Source organism: Microcaecilia unicolor, chromosome 3, assembly GCF_901765095.1.
Source record: "Microcaecilia unicolor chromosome 3, aMicUni1.1, whole genome shotgun sequence".
NCBI lineage: Eukaryota > Metazoa > Chordata > Amphibia > Gymnophiona > Siphonopidae > Microcaecilia > Microcaecilia unicolor.
The window spans coordinates 426,265,180-426,292,139 of record NC_044033.1 but is presented as its reverse complement, the minus strand read 5'-3'; the positions used below and the strand labels follow the sequence as shown (position 1 = coordinate 426,292,139).

At 45.6% G+C, this 26,960-nt stretch overlaps 1 protein-coding gene across 1 annotated transcript in view; it reads left to right on the top strand.

Moving 5' to 3' along the window:
• DDX1 (DEAD-box helicase 1) overlaps window positions 1-26,960 on the top strand; it is a 223,644-nt gene that overhangs the window by 111,311 nt on the left and 85,373 nt on the right. Inside the window, exon 9 of the mRNA XM_030198848.1 lies at window positions 11,383-11,459. Coding sequence (XP_030054708.1) covers window positions 11,383-11,459 — 77 coding nt within the window. The remainder of the gene's footprint in view (window positions 1-11,382; window positions 11,460-26,960) is intronic.

Sequence of the window (26,960 nt, the reverse complement as noted above, 5' to 3'; positions counted from 1 at the left end):
GGCGCTTCTGCTCCGTCCTCCTGTACGGTCGCCTTGTCCTGCCTGGAACCTGGGGCAGGTGTTGAAGGCTCTCCAGCCGCTTAAGCGAGCTTCGGAGAAGGATGTGACTCTCAAGACAGTCTTTTTGGTGGCCATGACATCGGCTAGACACGTGTCTGAGCTTCAGGTGCTGTCTTGTCGGGACCCTTTTCTACAATTCTCGGAGTCTGGAGTAGCGGTACGTACAGTGCCTTCCTTCCTGCCCAAAGTGGTTTCAGCGTTTCACCTGAACCAGCCCATTTTTCTTCCTTCCTTTTCTAGGGAAGATTTTCCAGATTCCTTTGGACAATTACATCTTTTGGATGTCCGCAGGGCTCTGTTGCAGTATCTACAGATGTCAAATGACTTCAGGACTTCTGATCACCTTTTTGTATTGTTGTCAGGTCCTCGACGCGGGTGTCCGGCGCCTAAGGCCACTATAGCCCGTTGGCTCAAGTAAGTCATTTTTTCTGCATATCTGCTTTCAGGACGGTCTCCGCCTGAAGCGTTTAGGGCGGATTCCATGAGAGCGATTTCCTCCTCATGGGCTGAAACGGGTGCACTCTCTCGTCAAGAGATCGGTAGTGTGGCTACTTGGGCTTCTCAGCTCTCATTTGTCCGGCATTACAGGCTGGATGTTGCAGCGAAGCAGGACGCGCATTTTAGAGCGCAAGTGCTTGCTCGCAGAGTGGCCAGTTCCCACCCTAAGTAGGGAGTGCTTTTGTACATCCCATCAGTTAATGGATTCATCTGCTGCTGATGACAAGGAAGGGAAAATTAGGTTCTTACCTTGGTAATTTTCTTTCCTTTAGTCACAGCAGATGAATCCATGATCCCTCCCTGTCTGACTTTGTTTTTTGTTCAGATCTTTCATGAAGATATTGTATCTCATTAGGAGGAGTTGAAGACCAGCTCTCAGAGCTTCTACATGCTGTTTTATTACGGGAGGTTGAGTTCGTCCCTCCTTTGTGTGGTTATTGCTCCGGTTCTGGGGCGTTCGTTCGCTATGAGGAAAGGTTTTGTTGTTCTACCTTTATGATTCACTCTGCTTTGGAAATTTCAAATACTGAAGGCAGATGGGGTTAGCCTTCCCAGGGTCACTGTGGTTCTTCAGTGTTCTCTATCTTCACCTGCTGGTAGGCGGATACAACCCATCAGTTAATGGATTCATCTGCTGTGACTAAAGGAAAGAAAATTACCAGGGTAAGAACCTAATTTTCCCTTATTGGGGTCCTTTTGATTGTGGATCCAGGTTTCACTGATGAATAGTAGGTCAAGGTTGTCTGACATAGTCCAATCTGTTATTATTGTTGCTTTGTTAACTACTGATCTGGCGTTTATGTATCCCACTTGAATTTTTTGGTAGGGGTCAGCTATGTTCGAAGTTGTGTTGATGTTTGTTAGTTGTCTATTCTCTTGTAGTATGGGCTTGTTATGACCTTTCTTTCCTTTGTGTTGATTTTCCCGCGTATTGGAGATCTTCCATTATTTTGGTTGGTAGTTTGGTGGGATGTATTGTATGTGGACAGTCTATTGAAATTGTGTATTTTGGGTATGATGTTGGTTTCTGTGATAGGGGTGGTTAGTGTATGGTGGATCAGGGATACTGAGTGAATTATTAGGAGCAATTTGACGGTGTTCATTCTGGTGTTGGTTCGCTTTGGGCTGCTGGATGACAGTGTTTGATGGTTATGTTGTTGGGCTTTATTCTTAGGATGTTATCTATGGAGGTCTGAAGTGGCTCTGAGGCCCTATAATATTAGTGAGCGGGCTAATTGGTTAAAAATGACTAGATGTTCAGATATTTTTCCCTTGGATCTGAGAGGTAGAGCTATTTCAGTGATTGGAGGTAGAAGACAGATGGAGAGGTGGCTTTAATGCCGGGCAGTTGTGCTAGTTGAGCCAGAAAAATACAAAGAGTTTATTACTGCTGTTTCTTCAAGCTACAATAATTTTTAATGCTGTTTTGTTGATTTTCAGTTTTATTTCATGATATATATCTACGTTTTGGAAGCTTTCAAATAAAAGTAATGCACATAGACAGTCATAAGCATTGCTAGTGTTTTTATCTTTATTATCATCCTAAGCAAAAATAAAGGCTTATAGTACAGCATTGAAATCCATAATACAGCATTGCAAATAACAAAGTAAGCTCTGTAGCACTGACAAATACATTTTGAATATAGCTCTTCTCTCCCCCCCCCCCACTCAGACTCCTCAAACTCTCCTTATATCTTCCCCCTCCCCACTCCCCGATCCCCCTCCTAACAGAGAGAATGCAGAACTCAGGAGGTCTAATAGAACAATATAAACCTCACAATTTTGCTATTGTTTTCAGTAGTGACTTCTATTGTTTTGGTGTCACCAATATGGCAGCAAGCTCCACTCACTGCCTTCAGCCCAGATAATGGGCCAGATAGGCTCATGCCGTCTCCTGTTATTAAACCGCCTTGCCTCTATCAAAATACTGAAGTAATGTGTTTTAATAGATGTATCATGTAGCACTATATATGAGCAGTCAAGGGATGTGTTCTGAAAAGCTGTACAAAAGGCAGAGTTCAGTTTCAATATGGTTTAAAAGTAGGAAAAAAAAAACCATAGGGAGGGGTATTGCTGCTAGGTGATGCTGTGCTGCCAGAGCTAGTTAGACCAAAAGTTGTCAAGATGGACTCAATTTGGGATGCTTTGCAGACTCCTTCTCTTATAGAAATACATTGAGCTATTGTGGAGGGAGCTTATTCCTCTGGAAACTCCAGGCTGATTTGGCCTATTGTTGAATTCATGTCTTTTTAATGTTTATTTTTTGCCTATGCTAAGTTTTATCCCATTCCGTTACATTTTCAGAGAGATTTTGCCCCAAGATGCATATTCTGAACCCCTTTTGGATAACTCTTCCAACTTAGTTTTTGTTCTTTCCACCCCTAGTTAAGATAATTAACTCCCACTTCCCTCCCCCCCAGGGGCGGACTGATTATACGGTCAACTGGGAGTGTCTGCTTAAGGGTCCAGAGGCTTTGAGGGGGCCCAGTTCCTCTCTCTCCCTGTACACTATAGCCCCCTCCCCCCTGAGCCTCAGTGGGCATTTGAAAGGCCCTGGTGTTCTAGTGGCCTCTGTGGCAGGAAAGAGCACAACTCTTCCCTGCCTGCCGTCGCTGCTGTGCCTGGTATTACTGCATCTTCAAAATAGTTGCCGAGACCGCATGAAGTTTGAAGTTTCGGCAGCCATTAAGATGTAGCAGCGCCGAGTAGATTAGCGGGCAGGAAAGAGTGGGGTTCTTTCTTGCCCCCAAAGAGCCACTAGACTGCTAGGGCTCTTCAAGGTAGGCCTAGGGGCTATAGTGTGCAGAGGGGGTGCTGGAAGCAAAGGTGGGGGAGGTGGTGGGGTGCCAAGAGGGCCCCAGTGATCACCTCTGCCCAGGGGCCTAGAACATGGTCAGTCAATCGCTTCCTCCCCTAGCACAAAAAAGACCACAAACAGTGGATCCCTGAAGTAAGGTGAAAATACAACATGAGTGTAACTAGCAGAGTATGCTAAAATAAACTGCATACAGTGGTGATTACAAATATAAGCAGCAGTGGTATGATTATGCAGCACCTTTGAGAAAGCATTTGAATAAATCTGCAAGGAGCAGTGGTTGCAGCTTTAAAACATATTTCCAAGAAAGCTGGTGTGATCTGCAAAAAGAAACCCAGACTTTATGAGCATGGAAAGTATGCATGTTTACTACTACAGTTTTACTGACCTTTGTTTTGGTGGACTATTGCAAAACTTGATAACAAGTCAGGGAGAGGGGCCTGGGTGTTTTGCTTAAGCACTTGGTCTTCTAAGCAAAGTTGATGGCAAAGCCTGAATGGAATATTAGTGGAGGTCATCACTGAGAAATGTTTTGGACATGCCTGGGAGCACAGGGCTTTGAAAAGAGGTAGCAGAGTGAAGGACTGTTTGGGGGGGCGGGGGGGTGGAGTTGGTATTAGTTTACATAAGGGATTTTTGTATGTGCTTTTCCCCAAATTAAATCAATTTCAGATATTTATCTGCCATTATCTTTTATGATGGTTTAATCCTGTATGTAATACATCAAATTAGTATATTCCATTTTAACCTATGGCTTCAGTTTCAGTCATTGTGGAGTTTTAAATGTGTGATTTTTCTGTATTTGAGAGCTATTAAGAGTAAATTGACTTCTGATTCTTTGTTAAATTTCCCCCCCCCACGACGCATAAGGTGTCAAAAATGGTTTAGACTCATATTTTAATTTTAAGTAGCAACAGTACTTTCATCCGTATTTAAAATTTTTTTTTTTTGTAGCCTGTTTCAAGAGAAAATCGGTTTGATTGGAATCTTATATTAGTGTTTGAAATTCCTGGTATTGGTTTCGCTTCTTTGAGAAGTTTGGGGTTGGCTCTCTGAATACAAAAATATGTTTGTCTTATCAATAACTTTCTAGTACAGAAGTGATCAGCTGTCGATGCCTGAGGCCTACTCAAGATATGCTGTGCTCCTAAATTTGTAAAATATGTTAAATACATGCCACATAATAGCACTATCATACATGTGTAAACTGGTTTTGAGCAGAATTTGTTTTCCTCAGAAGTGTGTGAAGATGAGAGGTCAGACTTTGGACCTCTTCAAGTTATTCCCTGACTTTATTTTGTTAAATACACGTCTGACTTGTCATTTTATGCATCTTCTGCCAAAAAGGTAGTGTTAAAGGGGTATCCCCCATTAGCGAGAGACATTCAAAAAGATTTGCAAGTGTTAGGTTACTGATCAGTACTACAGTTATATACTAACAAGCCATGTATATATTATCCTGGGTTCTACTTATGGAAATCACAGTATTGTAACACTATATAAGGTATAATGTTAAGCTTGTAGTTTTAACGGCAAATCTGACAGAGACTCAATCTAATTGAGTCTCTGTCAGTGCTGAAACAAACACTTTCTTATAATGCTATGGGAACTGGTTATTTAGTTCTTTAAAAGTGTTAATGGATGGGAATCTGGAGGCTTTGACATGGACTGTTTTAGATTGCCTAGGGATACCGGTTACCATTTGGCGCCACGCAGGGTTGGTTTCTAGGATATCCTTCTTTCTCCGAGGACAAGCAGGCTCAATATTCTTGTGTATGGGTTGTCGTCCGCGACGGCTCAGGAGTCTGGAACGTAAAAATAAAAAAAGAACTCTCTAGAGTGCGCCGTCGCGCGGACCGAACACACTGTGCATGTGCAAATGGCTTCGCGACGCGAGCGTGGCTCAATTAGTTCTTCTTTATCCGCGATTGAGGAAAGTTGTTTTTTGCCTCGTTCCTTCTTGGCTCAGGAGAACCGTGGTTTTGGCGTTTATCGCTTTATTTTTCTTCTTCTTTTTTTTTTTTTTCTTTGTCCCGGTTATTTATTTCTTAGGTTTTCTTCCTCTTTAAAGTTTCCTTATTTTTTCGACGCGACCGTTCTTTAGGCAGCTCTGTCGGGCTGTCTTCCCCTTTTTGTGCCCTTTTTTCTTGGCACCATCGAGCCTTTTGATTTCGCGACCGCTGTTTTTCCCTCCATGTCATCGAGGACACCCAGCGGCTTCAAGCGTTGTACTCGGTGCAACCGGACAATTTCAAGTACCGACCCCCACGCCTGGTGTCTCCAGTATCTTGGGCCCGACCATCTGCCAGCTTCTTGTAAGCTGTGTAAGTTGATGAAAAAGCGGACCCAGGTGGCTCGAGAGGCTCAGTGTGAGAAACTTTTTCCAGATCGGTCCGATCCTTCGACATTGGCATCGACATCGGTACCGAGGTCGGCGGCTTCGATGTCAGCGTCGAGGGAAGCATTGACATTGGGAGTTCAGGTAATGGCTGCCGAAAGATCACAAGGTGCTGGGAGCAGCGAGGCATCGAGCGGGTCACCACCTGTCTCGAGGCCTACTGCTATGCAGTCCCCCCGGGACGGACCTTCGTCGGACCCGGCCCGAGGAGGCGTGAGGATTCCACGTCCTCCTCTTCGGTACCGAGGAGTCTTGATGACGGGCAAAGATGAAGAAGCACCGTCATCGATCTCCTTCCATGCACGGTACTGAGAACTCAGGAGGTGCCGATGTGTCAGTCACCTGCCAGCCTGGTACTGGTTCTCGAGCCCCCTTGGATTCTGCAACCGACTCCTCCACTGGCCCCCCAGCCTTTTCCGATGGAAGCTCTCGACAAGCGCATCCGGGCCCTTCTTCCAGAGCTCCTGGAAGGTTTGCTGCGCCAATCTGCCTCGGTGTCGGGGGTTCTTGCGCTTTCCGTACAGACTGAAGAATTGCCATCTGAGCCATCGCCTATGAGGAGGTCCCCGTCCTCGGTGCTGCTTGCAGTACTGGCGTCGGCTGCCACGCGGGTCGATTCCCCCTTGACGTCGGTGAAGGAAGCTTCGCTGGAGTCTAGGCAGGGTCGACTTCTCGACACCCCCCTGCGAGGTCGTCGATCCTCGACATCAAAGGCTCGGGTTCGGGCAGCTGTTAGGGAGCTTTTGTCCGACACCGATGAGGAGCACTCGTGGGAAGAGGAGGAAGACCCCAGATACTTTTCGGAGGAAGAGTCATGTGGGGTTCCCTCTGATCCTACTCCGCCAATTGAGAGTAGAATGTCACCACCTGAGAGTCTTTCCTTTTCATCTTTTGTTAGGGAAATGTCTAAGGACATTCCATTATCTATGGAGGTTGTGGATGAGCCCAGGGCCGAGATGCTCGCGGTCTTTGAATATCCTTCTCCGCCTGCTGAGGTTGCTACAGCCCCCTTGCATAATACACTGAGGGAAGTGCTTATGCGAAATTGGTCGTGCCCTCTATCTAATCCAGTTGTCCCCAAAAAATCAGAGTCCCAGTATAGAGTCCATGGAGAGCCTGTAATGGTGAAGGCCCAACTTCCTCACGATTCCATGGAGGTGGACTCTGCTCTCAGAAGAGCCAAGAGTACTAGAGGCTATGCCTCGGCACCCCCAGGCAGAGAGTCTAGGACCTTGGATTCTTTTGGTAGATGAACGTATCAGGCCGCTATACTCGCTGCCAAGATCCAGATGTACCAGCTCTACACGAGCATCCACTTGCGGAACTCGGTGAGGCAGCTGTCCAGTTTAGTTGAAGCACTTCCTCCGGAGCTTGCTGAACCTTTTCACCAGGTGGTCATGCAGCAGAAGGTGTGTTGCAAATTCCTGGCCAGGGGGTCTTATGACACTTTTTTGATGTGGCATCCCGAGTAGCTGCTCAAGGTATAGTGATGTGCAGACTCTCATGGCTGCGTGTCTCTGACCTGAATCAGAAGACCCAGCAGCGAATGGTGGATGTTCCTTGCCGGGGAGATAATCTTTTTGGCGAAAAAGTAGAGGACATGGTCGATCAGATCAAAAAGCATCATGACGCCATGTATTCTCTCTCCTGCCGGACGACTTCTGCTACTGCCTCCTCTTCTAGGAGGTTTTTTGGAGGGAAGAGAGGAGTGCCCCCTATTCCTATAACAGGCATAGGTACACTCCTTCTTCTCGGCAGCCAGTTCAGGCTCAACCCCAGCATGTGCATTCTTGTCAACGCCATGCACCTAAGGCCCCTAGGGCTCCCCAGCAGAAGCAAGGGATGGGCTTTTGACTGGCTCCAGTTCAGCATAGCCTCGGAAAACGTGTCCGCACCGGACGACTTGCCTGTCGGGGGGAGGTTGATATTTTTCACCAAAGGTGGCCTCTTATTACCTACGACAGGTGGGTTCTTCAAATAGTCCGGTTAGGATACCCTCTCACTTTGGTCTCCAAGCCTCCAAATTGCCCACTGGGGAGCTCAGTCCTTCGGCTCCCAGCACAAGCAGGTACTTGCAGAGGAACTCTCTGCCTTCCTAAAGGCCAATGCGGTCGAACCCGTTCCACCAGGGGAAGAAGGGCTGGGATTCTATTCCAGGTACTTCCTTGTGCAAAAGAAAACGGGGGATGCGTCCCATCCTAGACCTAAGGGCCCTGAACAAATTCCTAGTCTGAGAAAGTTTCAGATGGTTTCCCCATGATTCAGGAAAACGATTGGCTATGCTCTCTGGACTTAAAGGATGCCTATACTCACATTTCGATACTTCCAGCCCACAGGCAGTATCTACGATTTCAGTTGGGAACTTGGCACTTTCAGTACTGTGTACTGCCCTTTGGCCTCGCGTCTGCGCGCAGGGTCTTCACAAAATACTTGGCAGTTGTCGCAGCATCGCTACGCAGACTGGGAGTGCATGTGTTCCCTTATCTCGACAATTGGCTGGTGAAGAGCACCTCGGAGGCAGGGGCTTTACGGTCCATGCAGATGACTATTCGACTGCTGGAGCTACTAGGGTTTGTAATCAATTATCCCAAGTCCCATCTTGTTCCAGTGCAGAAATTGGAGTTCATTGGAGCTCTGTTGGACACACGGACGTCTCAAGCTTATCTTCCCCAGGCAAGGGCAGACAATCTCTTGGCTCTAATGTCTTTGGCTCAAGCGTCCCAACAGATCACAGCTCGGCAGATGCTGAGACTTTTAGGGCACATGGCCTCCACGGTTCATGTGACTCCCATGGCACGCCTACATATGAGATCAGCTCAATGGACCCTAGCTTCCCAGTGGTGCCAGGCCACAGGGGATCTAGATGATGTAATCCATCTCTCCACCGTGTTTTGCAAATCCCTTCAGTGGTGGACCATTCGATCCAATCTGATCTTGAGACGTCCATTCCAAATTCCTCAGCCACAAAAAGTGCTGATGACGGATGCATCCCTCCTGGGGTGGGGAGCTCGTGTAGATGGACTTCACACTCAGGGAGCTTGGTCCTTTAAGGGGAAGGATCTTCAGATCAACTTCCTGGAATTACGAGCGATCTGGAACGCTCTCAAGGCTTTCAGAGATCGGCTGTCCAACCAGATCATCCTAATTCAGACAGACAATCAGGTTGCTATGTATTACACCAACAAGCAAGGGGGGGGGGGGCACCGGATCTCGCCCTCTGTGTCAGGAAGCCATCAGGATGTGACTTTGGGCCCACCATCACGGTATGTTTCTCCAGGCCACATACCTGGCAGGCGTAAACAACAGTCTGGCCGACAGGTTGAGCAAGATAATGCAACCTCATGAGTGGTCTCTGAACATGGACGTTGTCCACAAGATCTTCCGAGCGTGGGCACCCCCTCGGTGGATCTTTCTGCCACTCAGATCAATCACAAAGTCCCTCAATTCTGTTTCAGACTTCAGGCCCACGACAGACTAGCGTCAGATGCCTTTTTCCTACATTGGGTGACAGGTCTTCTGTATGCGTATCCTCCCATACCTGTAGTAGGGAAGACTTTGCTGAAACTCAGGCAAGACCGTGGAACCATGATTCTGATTGCACTTTGTGGCCCCGTCAGATTTGGTTCCCTCTTCATCTGGAGTTGTCCTCTGAAGAACCGTGGAGATTGGACTGTTTTCCGACCCTCATCACTCAGAACGAGGGGTCGCTTCTACATCCCAACCTCTAGTCTTTGGCTCTCACGGCCTGGATGATGAGAACTTAGAAGTTGCCTCTTTAGGCCTTTCAGAGGGTGTCTCCTGAGTCTTGCTTGCTTCCAGGAAAGATTCCACGAAAAAGTGTTATTCTTTTAAATGGAGGAGGTTTGCCATCTGGTGTGACAACAAGGCCCTAGATCCTTTGTCTTGTCCTACAATGGCCCTGCTTGAATACCTTCTACACTTTTCAGAGTCTGGTCTCAAGACCAGCCCCGTAAGGGTTCATCTTACTGCAATTAGTGCTTATCATCAACGTGTAGAGGGTCAGCCTATCTCTGGACAGCCTTTAGTAGTTCGTTTCATGAGAGGTTTGCTTTTGTCAAAGCCCCCTGTCAAACCTCTACCAGTGTAATGGGATCTCAATGTCGTTCTCACCTAGCTGATGAAACCTCCTTTTGAACCACTGAATTCCTGCCATCTGAAGTACTTGACCTGGAAGATAATTTTTTTGGTGGCTGTTACTTCAGCTCATAGTTTCAGTGAGTTCCAAGCCCTGGTAGTACATGCACCTTATATTAAATTTCATCACAACAGAGTAGTCCTCCGCACTCACCCTAAGTTCTTGTCGAAGATGGTGTCGGAGTTCCATCTGAACCAGTAAATTGTCTTGCCAACATTCTTTCCCCATCCACATACCCGCCCTGCTGAGGACAAGTTACACACCTTGGACTGCAAGAGAGTATTGGCCTTTTACGTGGAGCGGACAAAGCCCTATCGGCAGTCCACCCAGCTGTTTGTTTCTTTTAATCCCAACAGGAGGAGAGTTGCCATCGGAAAACGCACCATATCTAATTGGTTAGCAGATTTCATTTCCTTCACTTACGCCCAAGCCGGGCTGACTCTACAGGGCCATGTCACGACTCATAATGTTAGAGCCATGGCTGCGTCAGTGGCTCACTTAAAGTCAGCCTCCATTGAGGAGGTTTGCAAGGCTGCAACGTGGTCATCAGTCCACACATTCACATCTCACTACTGCCTTCAGCAGGGTACCCGACGCGACAGTCAGTTTGGGCAGTCAGTGCTGCAAAATCTGTTTGGGGTTTAGAATCCAACTCCACCCTCCTAGGCCCATTTCTGTTTTGTTCCAGGCTGCACTCTTCTAGTTGTGTTTCTTTCCAGGTCAATCTCTGTTATGTCCTTGACCAATGTTTATTATTTTGAGTGAGCCTGGGGGCTAGGGATACCCCATACGTAAGAATATTGAGCCCGCTTGTCCTTGGAGAAAATGAAGATACATACCTGTAGCAGGTATTCTCCGAGGACAGCAGGCTCAATATTGTTACAACCCTCCCTCCTCCCCGTTGGAGTTGTTACAGTTCTATACTTTGCTTTTTACTAACTAATTGAGCCACGCTCGCGTCACAGGCGGGAACCCATTCACACATGTGCAGTGCGTTCAGTCTGCGTGATTGTGCATTCTGGAGAATTCTTTTTGATTTTTAAGTTCAGGACTCCTGGGCCGTCGCAGGCGACAACCCATAAGTAAGAATATTGAGCCTGCTGTCCTCGGAGAATACCTGCTACAGGTATGTATCTTCATTTTCCGGTTTGAAGGATTATCGATCCCCCTCTGGGTGATGCCCCTCTTTCCTGGTCGAGGGGCTCTCTGCTCTGTCCCATCAGTACCTAGTACTGAGCTAATAACATTTTGCAAACTAAATCTGTCCTGAGAACTCAGCCCTGTTCAGTATTCAAAAAAGTAAATTTATTTTAACATCCAAAAGTTAAGACTCCTAAAACCTTTTAAAATGTTTTAGTATCTAGATTCTGGCTATATAACTATTTTCAGTTCACACAAAATATTGGAAGAGACATAATCATTTTCTCATTCTGTGAAAATACTGTTTTTGTTCAGGTACTGACAAATTTGGCTTTGGCTTTGGTGGAACTGGAAAGAAATCTCACAACAAGCAGTTTGATAGCTATGGAGAGGTAAGTTAGAAGCAAATTAGGTAGAATATCTGGCAATGAAAAGGCTAGTAAGAGCACTAAATATTATTTTATTTGTATTTTATTGAATCTCTAATCTTCCTCATCATCCCACCAGACCAGTCCAGTTGTTTCACTTATGCTTTCCTGCCTGCGGGTGGAAATTGAGAACTAAACTGTGATGTCATTTCTAAGAATTCTGTGCAGCCGCTTGGCTGCTCACTGTTTCTCAGTCTTCAGCAGGTGGTGGGACAACTTCCTTGTGCAGCCTAAAAGCAGATTATCTGGCAATGAGAAGGCTAGTAAAAGTACTCAACATTATTTTCATTGTAATTTATTGAATGTTTAATCTATTAAAGGTTAAGTTTTTTTCTGGATATTTTTAGCCTGCTATATTGCCAGTGCTGGCTGTTTAGTGTCCAAGTAATGCTGTAAGAGTTATGCCTCATCCATTGCCACCCTTGTTACTTCAAAGAAAATAATTTAGATTTTCTGTGGAGAAGAATAGCAAGCCCTCACATATAGGTGATGTCATCTGATGGAGCCTGGGCCATAAATCAAAACTATTATATACGGAAGTTTTTGAGAGCTGTTTATCACTTATGTGCATGGACTGGTTCCCATCCTGATGCCTCTGAAGGGGACCAGCTCAATTTCATTTTATCTGTGCATCCTAGAGGACACAGTTGCTGTACTTATAGTGAGTTGACTCATTTTATTTTATTTAAATCTGTCCCAGCTTAGAGTTCCCAGTTTTATGATTGTCCTAATTTTTCCTTTGTTATGGCTGTGATCTACACTAGTATTGGTGCATCAAATAGCTTTAGTCAGGAAAATTTATCATCGGGTTGTTTTGATTTTGCTTTGACTGTTTTTATGGTGATGGCCTAATGAAAATGAGATGTCATTGGCTTCAGAGGATGTAGCAAGTGCCCAGAGATAACGTCTTTACATACACTCATGATGTGTCTTGGACTCCATGAATTATCTATGTTAGCAATTTTCCAAAAGGTGTCATGGGTGGGAATTTGGTGATTAATGGTTAGACCATACAGGCATTTACCTGAAAGGATAGAATCTCAATACTCTGTTTTGGTTGAGGAGCCCATTTGGGGCTCTGGAAAGCTGACTTGATGGACAGGTGGAGGAGATAGCTGGGCCCAGGTGGGAAGGGTTAGGACAGCTGTTGTTGTTGGTGATTATTATGCATGTAGACAGCTGGGTGGGAGGTGGACTTGAGGATCGCCTGGTGACTTGCCTGCTGGGTGTGAAGGTGGTGGACCTCACGCGCCACCTAGATAGGATTTTAGATAGTTCTGGGGAGGAGCCGGCTGTCTTGATACATGTGGGCACCAGTGACGTAGGAAACTGTGGGAGAGAGGTTCTGGAAGCCAAATTTAGGCTCTTAGGTAGAAAACTCAAATCCAGAACCTCCAGGATAGTGTTTTCTGAAGTGCTACTGGTCCCACGCACAGGCCCAAGAGACAGGCAGAGCTCTGGAGTCTCAAGGTGTGGATGAGACGATGGTGCAAGGAGGAGGGTTTTAGATTTGTTAGGAACTGGGCAACATTCTGGGGAAGGGGGAGCCTATTCCGAAAGGATGGGTTCCACCTTAACCAGGGGTGGGACCAGGCTGCTGGCATCGGCATTTAAAAAGGAGATAGAGCAGCTTTTAAACTAGAGACTGGGGGAAGGCCAACAGTTGCTCAAAAGTGCATGGTTCGGAATAAAGTATCCTTTAAAGATATCACCAAAACAGGGAAGATAGGATATCCCAATAGTGAGGTTGCAAAAGAGACCATAGTAGATCAGGTGTCCTTAAAAAAAAAAAAATCAGACAAAAGATTACAAATTAATACTGTCAAGTACTGACCATGATGTAAATAGGAACAATGAACATAGTTTGAAATGTCTATATGCAAATGCCAGAAGCCTAAGAAATGAGATGGGAGAGTTAGAATATATTGCACTAAATGAAAGATGAGATATAATAGGCATCTCTGAGACCTGGTTGAAGGAGGATAACCAGTGGGACACTGTCTTACCAGGGTACAAATTATATCGTAGTGATAGGGTGGATCGAATTGGTGGAGGGGGTAGCATTGTATGTTAAGGAGGGCCTTCAATCAAATAGATTGAAAATTCTGCAGGAAACAAAACATATCTTGGAATCCCTATGGATTGAAATTCCATGTGTAAAGGGGAAAAGGATAGTGATAGGAGTGTACTACCGTCTGCCTAGCCAGGATGAACAGACGGATGTAGAAACGTTATCGGAAATTAGGGAGGTTAACAAACTGGGCAACACGATAATAATGGGTGATTTCAATTACCCTGATATTGACTGGGTAAATGTAACAGGGCATGCTAGGGAGGTAAAATTCCTTGACAAAATCAAGGACTACTTCTTTATGGAGCAGCTGGTACAGGAGCCGACAAAAGAAGGAAAAATTCTAGATCTAGTCCTTAGTGGAGTTCATGATCTGATGCGGGAGGTAATGGTGATGGGGCCACTTGATAACAGTGATCATAATTTGATCAGATTTGATATTAGCTTTGGAATAAGTATAAACAGGATATCCAATACTTTAACGTTTAATTTTCAAAAAGAAGACTATGATAAAATGAGAAGAAAAGTGAAAAGAAAAACTTAGGGAGCAGTTGTGAGGGTCAAAAATTTACATCAGGCATGGATGCTGTTCAAAAATACCATCCTGGAAGCACAGGCCAATATATATTCCGTGTATTAAAAAAGGAGGGAGAAAGACCACACGACAGCCGGCATGGTTAAAAAGTGAGGTGAAGGAAGCTATTACAGCTAAACGAAAATTCTTCAGAAAATGGAAGAAGGGACCGACTGAAAATAATAAGAAACAACATAAGGAATGTCAAGTCAAATGCAAAGCCCTAATAAGGAATGCAAAGAGGGACTTTGAAAAAAAGATTGCGTTGGAGGCAAAAAAACACATAGTAAAAATTTTTTTTTAGGTATATTAAAAGCAAGAAGCTGGCAAAAGAATCGGTTAGACCGCTAGATGACCAAGGGGTAAAAGGGGCAATCGGGGAAGACAAAGACATAGCGGAGAGATTAAATTAATTCTTTGCTTTGGTCTTCACCAAGGAAGATTAAGGAGAGATACCTGTGCCAGAAGTGGTATTCAATTCTGATGAGTCGGAGAAACTGAATGAAATCTCTGTAAACCTAGAGGATGTAATGGCGCAATTTCACAAATTGAAGAGTAGCAAATTTCCTGGACCGGGTGGTATTCATCCTAGAGTACTGATAGAATTGAAAATGAACTTGCAGAACTATTGTGGTACCAGAAAATTGGAGGGTAGCCCATGTAATGCTGATATTTAAAATAGGTTCCAGAGGGGATCCGGGAAATTATAGACCCATGAGTCTGATGTCGGTGCCGGGCAAAATGGTAGAGACTATTATAAAGAACAAAATTACAGAGCATATTCAGAAGTATTGATTAATGAGACAAAGCCAACATGGATTTAGTGAAGGGAAATCTTGCCTCACCAAACTATTACATTTCTTTGAAGGGGTGAACAAACATGTGGATATAGGTGAGCTGGTTGATATTGTGTATCTGGATTTTCAAAAGGCGTTTGACAAAGTACCTCAGAAGAAATTGGAGAGTCATGGGATAGGAGTTAGTGTCCTATTGTGAATTAAAAACTGGTTAAAGGATATAAAACAGAGAGTAGGGTTAAATGATCAGTATTCTCAATGGAGAAGGGTAGATAGTGGGGTTCCCCAGGGGTCTGTGCTGGGACCGCTGCTTTTTAACATATTTATAAATGTCCTAGAGATGGGAGTAACTAGTGAGGTAATTAAATTTGCTGACGACACAAAGTTGCTCAAAGTTGTTAAATCTCATGAGGATTGTGAAAAATTACAAGACGATCTTACGAGACTGGGAAACTGGGCATCTAACAAGACTGTTGTCCTGCTATCTGAAATGGACAGGAAAGTGAGCCAGATGGAGGCTCTGCTTTCCAAATGGAGCTTTGGGTTCAAACTTTACAATCCATTGGCGTCTCTGGAGAATTTGGTGAGGTTGAAGAGTCTTCATTTCCTCAATTTTCCTAAGACTGCTTAAGAAATTTTCCCGAGGTCTTGGATTTTCATGAGTGTATCAATATTGGCATCTCTAAGTTCAGTTATTCTGCTTCTCAAAAAATTGAAGAATAATTAAGAGGATGGGTTAGATATAGTGATACGTAAAGGGGCATAATCGAAAGGGGCGCCCAAGTTTTCCTGTCCCGGCAAAGGGGCGGGGAAACCCGTATTATCGAAACAAGATGGGCATCCATGTTTTGTTTCGATAATACTGTCGGGGACGCCCAAATCTTAACATTTAGGTCGTCCCTAGACCTGGTCGTTTCTGATTTTCGGCGATAACGGAAACTACAGAAATGACCAAATGCAAGCCCTTTGGTCGTGGGAGGAGCCAGGATTTGTTGTGCACTGGTCCCCCTCACATGCCAGGACACCAACCGGGCACCCTAGGGTGCACTGCAGTGGACTTCAGAAATTGCTCCCAGGTACATAGCTCCCTTACCTTGTGTGCTGAGCCCCCCCCCAAACCCAGTACCCACTACTGTACACCACTACCATAGCCCTTATGGGTGAAGGGGGGCACCTAGATGTGGATACAGTGGGTTTGTGGTGGGTTTTGCAGGGCTTACATTTACCACCACAAGTGTAACAGGTAGGGGAGGAATGGACCTGGGTCCGCCTGCCTGAAGTGTACTGCACCCACTAAAACTGCTCCAGGGACCTGCATACTGCTGTCATGGAGCTGGGTATGATATTTGAGGCTGGCATAGAGGCTGGCAAAAAATATTAAAAAAAAAAATTTTTTGAGGGTGGGAGGGGGTTAGTGACCACTGGAGGTGTAAGGGGAGGTCATGCCCAATTCCCTCCAGTGGTCATCTGGTCAGTTTGGGCACCTTTTCGTGGCTTGGTCGTAAGAAAAAAAAAAAGGATAAAGTAAAGTCGTCCAAGTGCTTGTCAGGGATGCCCTTTTTTTTTACCATTATGGGTCAAGGACACCCATGTGTTAGGCATGCCCAAGACCTGCCTTTGCTACGCTTCTGACACGCCCCCGGGAACTTTGGTCGTTCCCGTGACGGAAAGCAGTTGGGGATGCTCAAAATCGGCTTTCGATTATGCCAATTTGGGCGACCCTGGGAAAAGGACACCCATCTCCTGATTTGTGTCGAACGATGGGCATCCTCCTCTTTCGAAAATAAGCCTGATAGTAACTTAGTAAGTGATGGCAGATAAAGAACTGAATCTGCCCAGTTTGCAAGACCGTGTGAGTTGGTGTCTAGATGATTATTTGCTATTGGATGTGAATAATATTACTTGGCTTGAGCGCCACCTCCACGATTTAACGATACTGGGGAGGTTTCCCTGGGAATTTTGTGAGAGGTTCTTAAAGTAGTCATGAGAGGTCATCTGGTAGCTTTGCAAGCTTACCTGAGGAAAAACACATTTTGCGGCAGATGAGACCTTTTGGACATACTTTGTTTTTTTTTGTTTGTTTTTTGTTACATTTGTACCCCGCGCTTTCCCACTCATGGCAGGCTCAATGCGGCTTACATGGGGCAATGGAGGGTTAAGTGACTTGCCCAGAGTCACAAGGAGCTGCCTGTGCCTGAGGTAGGAATTGAACTTAGTTCCTCAGTTCCCCAGGACCAAAGTCCACCACCCTAACCACTAGGCCACTCCTCCACTCCTTGACAAGTCTGGAACCTCAAATTAGGAGGGGGAAGGTCTGTCACAGCTAGAGGGTAAGGCACATAAGCTTCAGCTTGAGCTGCATGATCTAGAATTGGCGGATATCTCAGAGCGATTGCTATGGGTCTTCCAGGCTCACTTTGAATTTGGTGATAAGTTTAATAGGCTTCTGTCCCATAAACTTAAAACAAGTAGTTCGTACTCATATTCTTTGTCTTCGTGATGACCAGGGTGCTCTACTTACTGATCTTAATATCTTGCAGAGCATGTTTGTTCATTTCTTAGATAGCCTTTATACTCCAGATATTAATCCCTCTATAGATAGTGTCTCCTCTTATTTAGAAAGGGTGGTGTTACTGCAGCTTATAGAAGCAGAACAACGAATGCGTTCTAATCTCAATGATGTAGAAGAAATCCATCGGGCGATTCGAGATCTACCTACTTCTAAGTCACGAGGATCTGAAGGTTTTACTGATAGGTTTTATAAGACCTTCAGGGGCCTGGTGGCTCCTGTGCTTTTGTGAGTGTTTAACTTGTTTGATGAGGGGGAACCATCACCAGTGTCCACGTCTCTGGTGAATATAACTGTTTAATCAAAGCTGAGCAGAGACTCCAGTTTTGTAGTTCTTACTGCTCCATTTTGTTGCTAGGTTCTGATTGCAGGTCCCTGGAGCAGTTTTAATGGGTGCAGTACACTTCAGGCAGGTGGACCCAGAGTGGAGGAGTGGCCTAGTGGTTAAGGTGGTGGACTTTGGTCCTGGGGAACTGAGTTCAATTCCCACTTCAGGCACAGGCAGCTCCTTGTGACTCTGGGCAAGTCACTTAACCCTCCATTGCCCCATGTAAGCCGCATTGAGCCTGCCATGAGTGGGAAAGCGCGGGGTACAAATGTAACAAAAAAAAAAATTCTGACTGGCTTTGTTCATGGTCACCAGACATTTCACAATGTGTGGAAAGCATTACATCATGTGTATAGTTCCCGGTCTAGAGAAATCCGTTTTTGTTTTCTGTCAGTTGACGTGGAAGAAGTATTTGACTGGGTGCATTGGCCGTTTTTGTTTGCAGTTTTAGACTGAGCGGGCGTTTTAGGACATTTTCTTAGCTGGCTTCGTCTATACTGCTCCCTGAGCCTCAATATGTGTAAATGGATAATATGCTCCCTCTTTTACATTACACTGGGGTACTTGGCAGGGGTGCAGTCTTGCCTTTTCTTTTGCTCTTATCAGTTCAGCCATTGGCTAGTACAATTCATGAGAATCTGGATATTCAGGGCTTACGTTGGTGCCCTGTTGAGTTAAGATTTTGCTGACGATGTTCTTCTGGCTCTGGCTGACCTGGTGCTTGCCCTTCCTGCCGTGGTGACAGAATTGCAGAGATATGGCTGCATCTCGGGGTTTAAAATTAATATGAGCAAGTCTGAGATTTCGAATATCACCCTCCCTGATCACCAGGTGTCTAGTTTAAAATCTCGCTTTCACTTTCGTTGGGCACCCAGTTATATCCGTTACCTAGGGGTCAATTTGACCAATAGACTGGATGGTCTCTGTGGCAAACTTTCCCCCTAAGGAGTGTTTGGAAGGCTTAAACTTGGATATGTCGTATTTATGCAATTAAAATGATGCTGCTTCTGAAATTGATATACTCATTTAACCCTTTTTATGCAGGCGATGTCACAATACACATTCCATACAAACATAATCTGACAGAAATCACCAACAAAATCAAGCTCAGCCTGAACATCATGGACTCATGGGCTAACGCATTTCAACTAAAACTCAATAAAGAAAAAAACACATTGCCTCATCCTCTCATCCCAATATAATGAAAACAACCCTACAAGCATCAACAACCCAGATCACACCCTCCCTATCTCAGACAGCCTGAAAATCCTTGGTGTCAGACCGCAACCTAACACTAGAAAGCCAAATGAAATCCACAACGAAGAAAATGTTCCACTCAATGTGGAAACGCAAACGACTGAAACCATTCTTCCCAAGGGAAACATTTCACAACCTGATACAATCAATGGTACTAAGTCACGTTGACTACTGTAACGGAATTTATGCGGGATGTAAAGAACAAATCCTAAAGAAACTTCAGACAGCTCAAAACATGGCAGCCAGGCTTATTTGGAAAAACGTGATTTGAAAGCGCAGAACCCCTCCGTGAAAAACTAAATTGGCTCCCAATCGAAGAACGTATCGCTTTCAAAATCTGCACCCTAGTTCATAAAATAATCTTCGGCGAAGCCCCGAGATACATGACAGACCTCATAGACCTGCCAACTAGAAACATATCCAAATCTTGACAAACATATTAAATCTCCACTACCCAAGTTGCAAAGGACTTAAATACAAATCGACTTACGCATCCAGTTTCTCCTTTATAAGCACACAACTGTGGAATGCACTACTGAAAGCTGTGAAAACAGCACGGCTGTTTAAACTTCCAGAAATCACTAAAAACTAACTTGTTCCAAATTGCATACCCTATCGATCCAACCTAAATACTCAAACTCTGCAACACATCAAAACCAAAGAACGTAATGGTCACAACGCAATCCTTCCGCATTATGACACCCTAACGAGACTGTACCACAACATCAATTTGTATTTGTTCACACTGGAGTCTGCGAATGCCTCTCTGGTACTATGTAAGCCACATTGAGCCTGCAAATAGGTGGGAAAATGTGGGATACAAATGCAACAAATAAAATAAATAAATAAATGTCCCTTCCTATCTTTCATCCGAAAAAAGTTCTCTTTGGGTTTGCACCATAAGGTTTTTGCATTTATCTGGTGGAGAAGGCTGCTTTGGGTTCGCCGGGATGTATTATACCAGCTGCAGGCTAAGGGGGGGTATGAGAGTACCCTCTTTTTTTCACTATTACTAAGCGGCACACATTAGGATATTGTCTGACTGACTCTGGAAAAGTTCTTTGATTCCACCTCAGGACATTTGTAAAGCAGCAGTGTGGTGGTGGTTTTCCTTCCATATCTTTATGTATCATTACTTTGTGCAGAGAAGGCAGGATGCAGTTTTCAGAGTGAGTGTCTTGTGCGCAGGGCTTTGGAGGTCCTATCCTGAATGGTCACTGCTTTGGTACTTCCCATTCATGTGTGCTTATCTGGAGGGATGCTGTAGAAGGAGAAATTAGATCTTACCTACTAATTTTCATTTAGTTCCTCCAGACCAGGACAGAGCCCCACCCTTGTCCTTATTTCTGCACGGTTGATGCTGTGGACGCTTTGGTGGAAGGTGAGGTTTTCTGTTTCTGCTCATGGTTCTGGCTGCGAGGTGTAGCTGTTAACATCTGTTATAGTTTAGTCTCTTTGATTAAAAAAAAAAAAAAAAAAAAAAAAAAAGGAGTCACGTGATGCTGAGGGAGCAGTAGCCACGGTTTCGCACTGCTCCGGGATCCCTGCCCGATTCCCGCCCAATACTGCCTGCAAATAGCCCCGAAATCGACTGACCTGGTCAACTATAGCTGGCTGAGAGTGCATGGACCAATATCTGGTGTCCATGTCGCCAGGAACATCGCGTAAAAATGCAAAGCCAGAGAAGGAAAAAACGGCTGGCGCTAGCGGCGAATCCAAGATGGTGCCCGGAACGCCAAGAAACGAAGCGGAGTTCTTGGCCCGCCAACTGTCACAGCTGGTAGCGGCGGTGGAAACGGCGCTGGAACCCAGGTTCACGTCGCTGAATGACCGCTTGGGAAAGGTGGATGGGCTGATGGCAACGCTAGTGAGCCGCGCAACGGAGGTGGAAACGAGGGTGCCCGCGCTAGAGGACGCATGGCAGCAGTGTAACCCGGAGTTGAAGAGCCTTAAAGAAAAACTGAACCAGCAGGCAGAGAAGCTGGACGAGCTAGAAAAACGGGCTAGACGGAGTAATCTCCGGTTAGTGGGGTTGCCAGAAACTATCCCGGAGAAAAATTTGAGCACGGTTTTGGAGGAGTGGCTCGTGAAAGAATTTGCTTTGTCAGACAGCCGGGGGCTGCTCTGTTTAGAGAGAGCACACAGGATCGGGAGACAGCACCAGAACAGCCAGCGCCCCAGAGTCGTTATCATTAAAGTACTGAACTATATTCATAAAGAAGAGATCCTTAGGGGATATCGCTTAAAAAGGGAATCCCTGACATACGCTGGAGTACAAATACGAATCTTTCAGGATTATTCAACCAGCTTGCAAGAGAGGAGACGGAAGTTTCATCCAGTCTGCGCCTCGCTGGTGGAAAGAAATCAGCGCTTTATGTTGTTGTATCCAGCCACTCTAAAGATCCAACATGAGGGGAAATGGATCCCTTTTGTATCAGATCAAGCAGCCATGCAGTTTATCAATAGAGAACTGAACACAACTGGGACCCCTACTTGAAAGAAAGCATTGGACTGCTGGGTCAGTCGGACATGAAAGAAATTATATAATTGCAGAACACAGGAGCAAGTATGCACTGTTTTGTAAGTTTGTGTTCAGGAAAATTCCATTTGGTTAAAAAGTGCGGTTGACGGGCGGGAGGTGGGGTGGGGATCGCAGCATGTTGTGACTCAAATATCATGGGGGTTTCTCAGTTGTGGGTTAATGGAGGGGGAGAGGAAGGAGGGGGGAGGGGGGTGGGTGGGCTGGGAAGGAGGGTTTTATTTGGGGAGCATGGGGTACGAGAGTGTTGCACAGAAATTTGCACTTGATGGAAGGGGAAACTATGCACTATGTGGAGTGGTCAGGAGAGGATGGCTCCGGGGTGGGGGCTGGGCACCCGGGGGCCTTAACATCACCATTGAATTTGAAGGAAGCTGAGATGGAGTCCTGGGATCCGGGTTACATGCATCCGCCTAGATTAATATCGTGGAATGTGGCTGGGATTGGATCACCAATAAAAAGAGCAAAAATTTTAACAGTCTTGCAGCGTCACAAAGCCTCCATAGCATGTTTACAGGAGACAAAATTGTCTGAGGAGGAAAGTCAAAAGCTTAAGCAAAGGTAGGTGGGGGAATGCTTTTTCTCACCAGCACAGGGGCGAATGGGGGAGTGGCAATCCTGATCCACAAAACTCTACAATCTAAGGCCCGGTTAGTAGCCCGGGATGCACAGGGGAGGTATATACTTTTACACTTGAACATAATGAGACAGGAAGTATTCTTGCTTAACATTTATGGGCCAAATGTATACGATCATACATTTTTTCAGCACATAATTCGTCTGGGTCTCCAACACACAACTGCCCCCTGGCTCTTAGTGGGAGATTTCAACCAGGTGATGGACGGGCAATTAGACCGGTCGGCGCCTTCAGCGGGGATGGCATTGGGTAGGGGTAAGGGCATACAACACCTGTGTAGGGCACTGAACTTAGTTGACCCATGGCGCTTGGTCAATCCTACTGCGCGCGATTATACCCACCTCTCCTGAGCGCACGGCACGTGGTCTAGGTTAGACTATATCTTAGCTGAGGGTACCCTTTTCCCACAGATCGCGAAAGCAGAGGTGGGGCCAATGGAGATTTCAGACCACGCTATGATATGGGTGGATATGGATCTAGGAGCGGTAGACTTAGAGGACACCAGTGGAAATTCCCGTCACATTTGGTGGGGGATGTACACTTTCAAGAACATCTTTGACAGAAATGGCAGTTGTTTGCGGATACCAATGTACAGCATGAGGATGAAGGCCTTCTCTATTGGGAAATGTCAAAAGCAGTTATGAGGGGGGGAGGTCATCTCCTACATGTATGCCCGGGCAAAGAGGTTAGCACAGGGTATTGTCCAGCTGGAGCGTAAATTCCAGGCAGCAAAACGTAAACATTTAGCGGCCCCCTCACCTAGGAGTAGGGAAGAGATGGTGTTGACGCTTGCAGCATTGAATTCTCTAATCCACGAGCGTACTAAAAAAACAGCTGTTTCACCGATCATTCACCTTCCATAGATTTGGCAACAAATCAGGGAAATTGCTGGCAAAAGTAGTAAGGAATTGGGGGGGGGGGGGGTAATAGGTTCGGCCCATCTTTGATAAAGCCAGATGGCTCGCATGGAGCCCGACCTGAGGGGATAGTACAGATTCTACATGATTTCTATGCATCCCTTTATAGCACTCCAGGCGAGCGGAGTGGACCCGCTTTGGTAGACTATTTAGAAGATTCGGGTATCTCACGATTATCAGCGGAGGTAATAGATCAGTTGAACTCCCCTTTGAGAGCTAAGGAAATTCAGAAAGTGGTCAAAGCGCTGAAAAGGGGTACGGCCCCAGGCCCCGATGGGTACACGACAGAATACTATCAGTGTATGTGGCCACAACTATGTAGCGCCCTGGTTTCCTTTTTTGACGCCTCGGTGGAGGGAGGTGGGTTTCCACGGAACTCCAACGAGGCGTGGATCACACTGATACCGAAACCGGGGAAAGACCCAGAACGTCCAGAGTCATACAGACCGATCTCTCTCCTTAACGTGGATCTCAAAATCTTAGCTAGGGTGTTAGCGGAGACGCTAAGCCCACATATGACCACATTGGTGGGAGAAGGACAGGTGGGATTTGTGAGGGGCAGACATTCCTCTATTAATGTCCGTAAAGTTTGCATGGCTGTGGCCTATAGTCAACTGTCACAAGAACCCTTGCTTTTGGTGAGCCTCGACGCCGAAAAGGCGTTTGACAAAGTATGCTGGGATTACTTGTTTGGAGTTCTCAACTACGTGGGCTTAAGGGGCTGGTTTGCAAACGCAATTGCGGCCCTGTATTTCCACCCCCAGGCTGCTATATTAGTAAATGGAACTCGTTCCGCCACGTTCCCAATAGCGAGGGGGACGAGGCAGGGGTGTCCACTTTCCCCGTTGTTGTTTTTGCTTTATCTGGAACCTCTATTGCGTACGATTCAAAGAGACCCTGGGATTGCGGGAGTTGAGATGCCCTCCCTTCCAGTGAAAACTTTGGCATTTGCAGACGATATTCTGCTGACCTTGACACGCCCCTGCCGGTCGTTGCCGCACCTTCTGGATACCATAGGAGAATTTAGCTTCTTTTCGGGGTTTACCCTTAATCTACAGAAGTCAGTGGCGTTTCCAGTGCAGAGCTCAATTAGGGAGACGTGGGAGGGAGAGTTCCCCCTTACGTGGTCTACGGGGCCCTTAAAATATCTGGGAGTACTAATCCCTGCTGATTTATCTGATCTGTACGACGTGAATATTGAACCGCTTCGGCAAAGTACACAGCACGCACTGCGGGGTTGGCACTTGCTTCCGTTGTCCCTCTCAGGAAGAATTGCACTTTATAACATGATATTGGTGCCTAAGTGGACTTATGTGCTACAGTGTCTTTATGCTCATATTAGCCCTCTCCTCAAGTCACTTCACTGGCTTCCTATCCGTTTCCGCATACAGTTCAAACTCCTCTTATTGACCTATAAGTGCATTCACTCTGCAGCTCCTCAGTTCCTCTCCACTCTCATTTATCCCTACATTCCTCTCCGGGAACTCTGTTCACTGGGTAAATCTCTCTTATCTGCACCCTTCTCCTCCACTGCTAACTCCAGACTCTGTTCCTTTTATCTTGCTGCACCATATGCCTAGAATAGACTTCCTGAGCCGGTATGTCAAGCTCCATCTCTGGCCGTCTTCAAATCTAAGCTAAAAGCCCACCTTTTTGATGCTGCTTTTAACTCCTAACTCTTGTTCACTTGTTCAGAACCCTTATTTTATCATCCTCACTTTAATATTCCCTTATCTCTTGTTTGTCCTAATTAGATTGTAAGCTCTGTCGAGCAGGGACTGTATCTTCATGTTCAAGTGTACAGCGCTGCATACGTCTAGTAGCGCTATAGAAATAAGTAGTAGTAGTAGTATGGAACTTTGGAAGGCTAAGTGCTTTGAAAATATGCCTCATTGTCTTCCCTTTAAGCGAGTGTGTGCAGTGTGCTATCAGTAACTCCTGATGATAGACTCCTCAAGGGTAAAATGTCGTCATGGACTATCCAATGCTGGGCTCATCCAATGCAGGTGCATGGGACCTGTCAATTTCCAAGGAGTAAAAGAAATTGGTCCCAACAGGAATGTTGCCTGGAGAGACCCCAGACTGTCTATGCTTCACCAAGAAAATTGGCACTTACAGCCTTCCTAGAAAAGGCCTACTTCTAGCTGTTTGCATTAGGCCACATGTTTACGCTGTCTGCTGGAGGCAGGTAAATGCTGAGTAGATAAAGGTAGCACCAGAATCTATAAGGGGTGTGAAGTTGACTGTGATTTTTTTATTTTTCTGTCTCCTGCTGCTGACAGGGAGACATACCACACTAATCTGGACTGAAGCAGAAGGAAAAAAATTTTTTTTTGCTTGGATCAAGAAGACGGGACATAAATGTAGAGAAATGTTTAAGATTACCAGTGATTTGTTAGCAACTTCTCAAACCAGGCCTGATTAGATGCAAGGATGTCCTCCTGCTGAGGGGCTAGCTAGATTTTTATTGTTGGTTCTAAGCTTAAATACCTGAGGAACGCAAGATTTTCTCAGTGGTTTGTCTTCTCCTGTCAAGGGGTTTACTTCCATGCCCTTCATAGGCTATGTCTAGTCAGATCATTCTTCGACAAAAAAGCCTTTTCACTACTAGTCCAAATGTTAGTCCTACCTCACTTGGATTACTGTAATGTTCTGTTTCTTGGTATTAAGTGTCAATATCAGAAAAAAACTGCAAATAATAAAGAATATGGCTGCTATACTAATATTCAGATTGAATAGATATACTAGTGTTTCAGCTCATCTTAACAAGCTGCACTGGTTTCCCATAGCAGGAAGACTCAAGTTCAAAGCTGCTTGTTTAGTTTTTCAAATCTTATAGGGTTTCACCTTTGAACTGCTGACCACTACAGTAAAGTTTGCCTATTTGCGGATGATACTAAGATCTGCAACAGAGTGGACACCCGGGAGGGAGTGGAAAACATGAAAAAGGATCTGAGGAAGCTAGAAGAATGGTCTAAGGTTTGGCAATTAAAATTCAATGTGAAGAAATGCAAAGTGATGCACTTAGGGAATAGAAACCCTCGGGAGATGTATGTGTTAGGCGGGGAGAATCTGATAGGTACGGACGGGGAGAGGGATCTTGGGGTGATAGTATCTGAGGATCTGAAGGTGGCGAAACAGTGTGACAAGGCAGTGGCCGTAGCTAGAAGGTTGTTAGGCTGTATAGAGAGAGGTGTGACCAGCAGAAGAAAGGAGGTGTTGATGCCCCTGTATAAGTTGTTGGTGAGGCCCCACCTAGAGTATTGTGTTCAGTTTTGGAGGCCGTACCTTGCGAAGGATGTAAAAAGAATTGAAGCGGTGCAAAGAAAAGCTACGAGAATGGTAAGGGATTTGCGTTACAAGACGTATGAGGAGAGACTTGATGACCTGAACATGTATACTCTGGAAGAAAGGAGAAACAGGGGTGATATGATACAGACGTTCAAATATTTGAAAAGTATTAATCCGCAAACTAACCTTTTCCGGAGGTGCAAAGGCGGTAGAACGAGAGGACATGAAATGAGATTGAAGGGGGGCAGACTCAAGAAAAATGTCAGGAAGTATTTTTTTCACGGAGAGAGTAGTGGATGCTTGGAATGCCCTCCCGCGGGAGGTGGTGGAAATGAAAACGGTAACAGAATTCAAACACTCGTGGGATAAACATAAAGGAATCCTGTTTAGAAGGAATGGATCCTAAGGAGCTTAGCCGAGATTGAGTGGCAGAGCCAGCCGGTGGTGGGAGACGAGGATAGTGCTGGGCAGACTTATACGGTCTG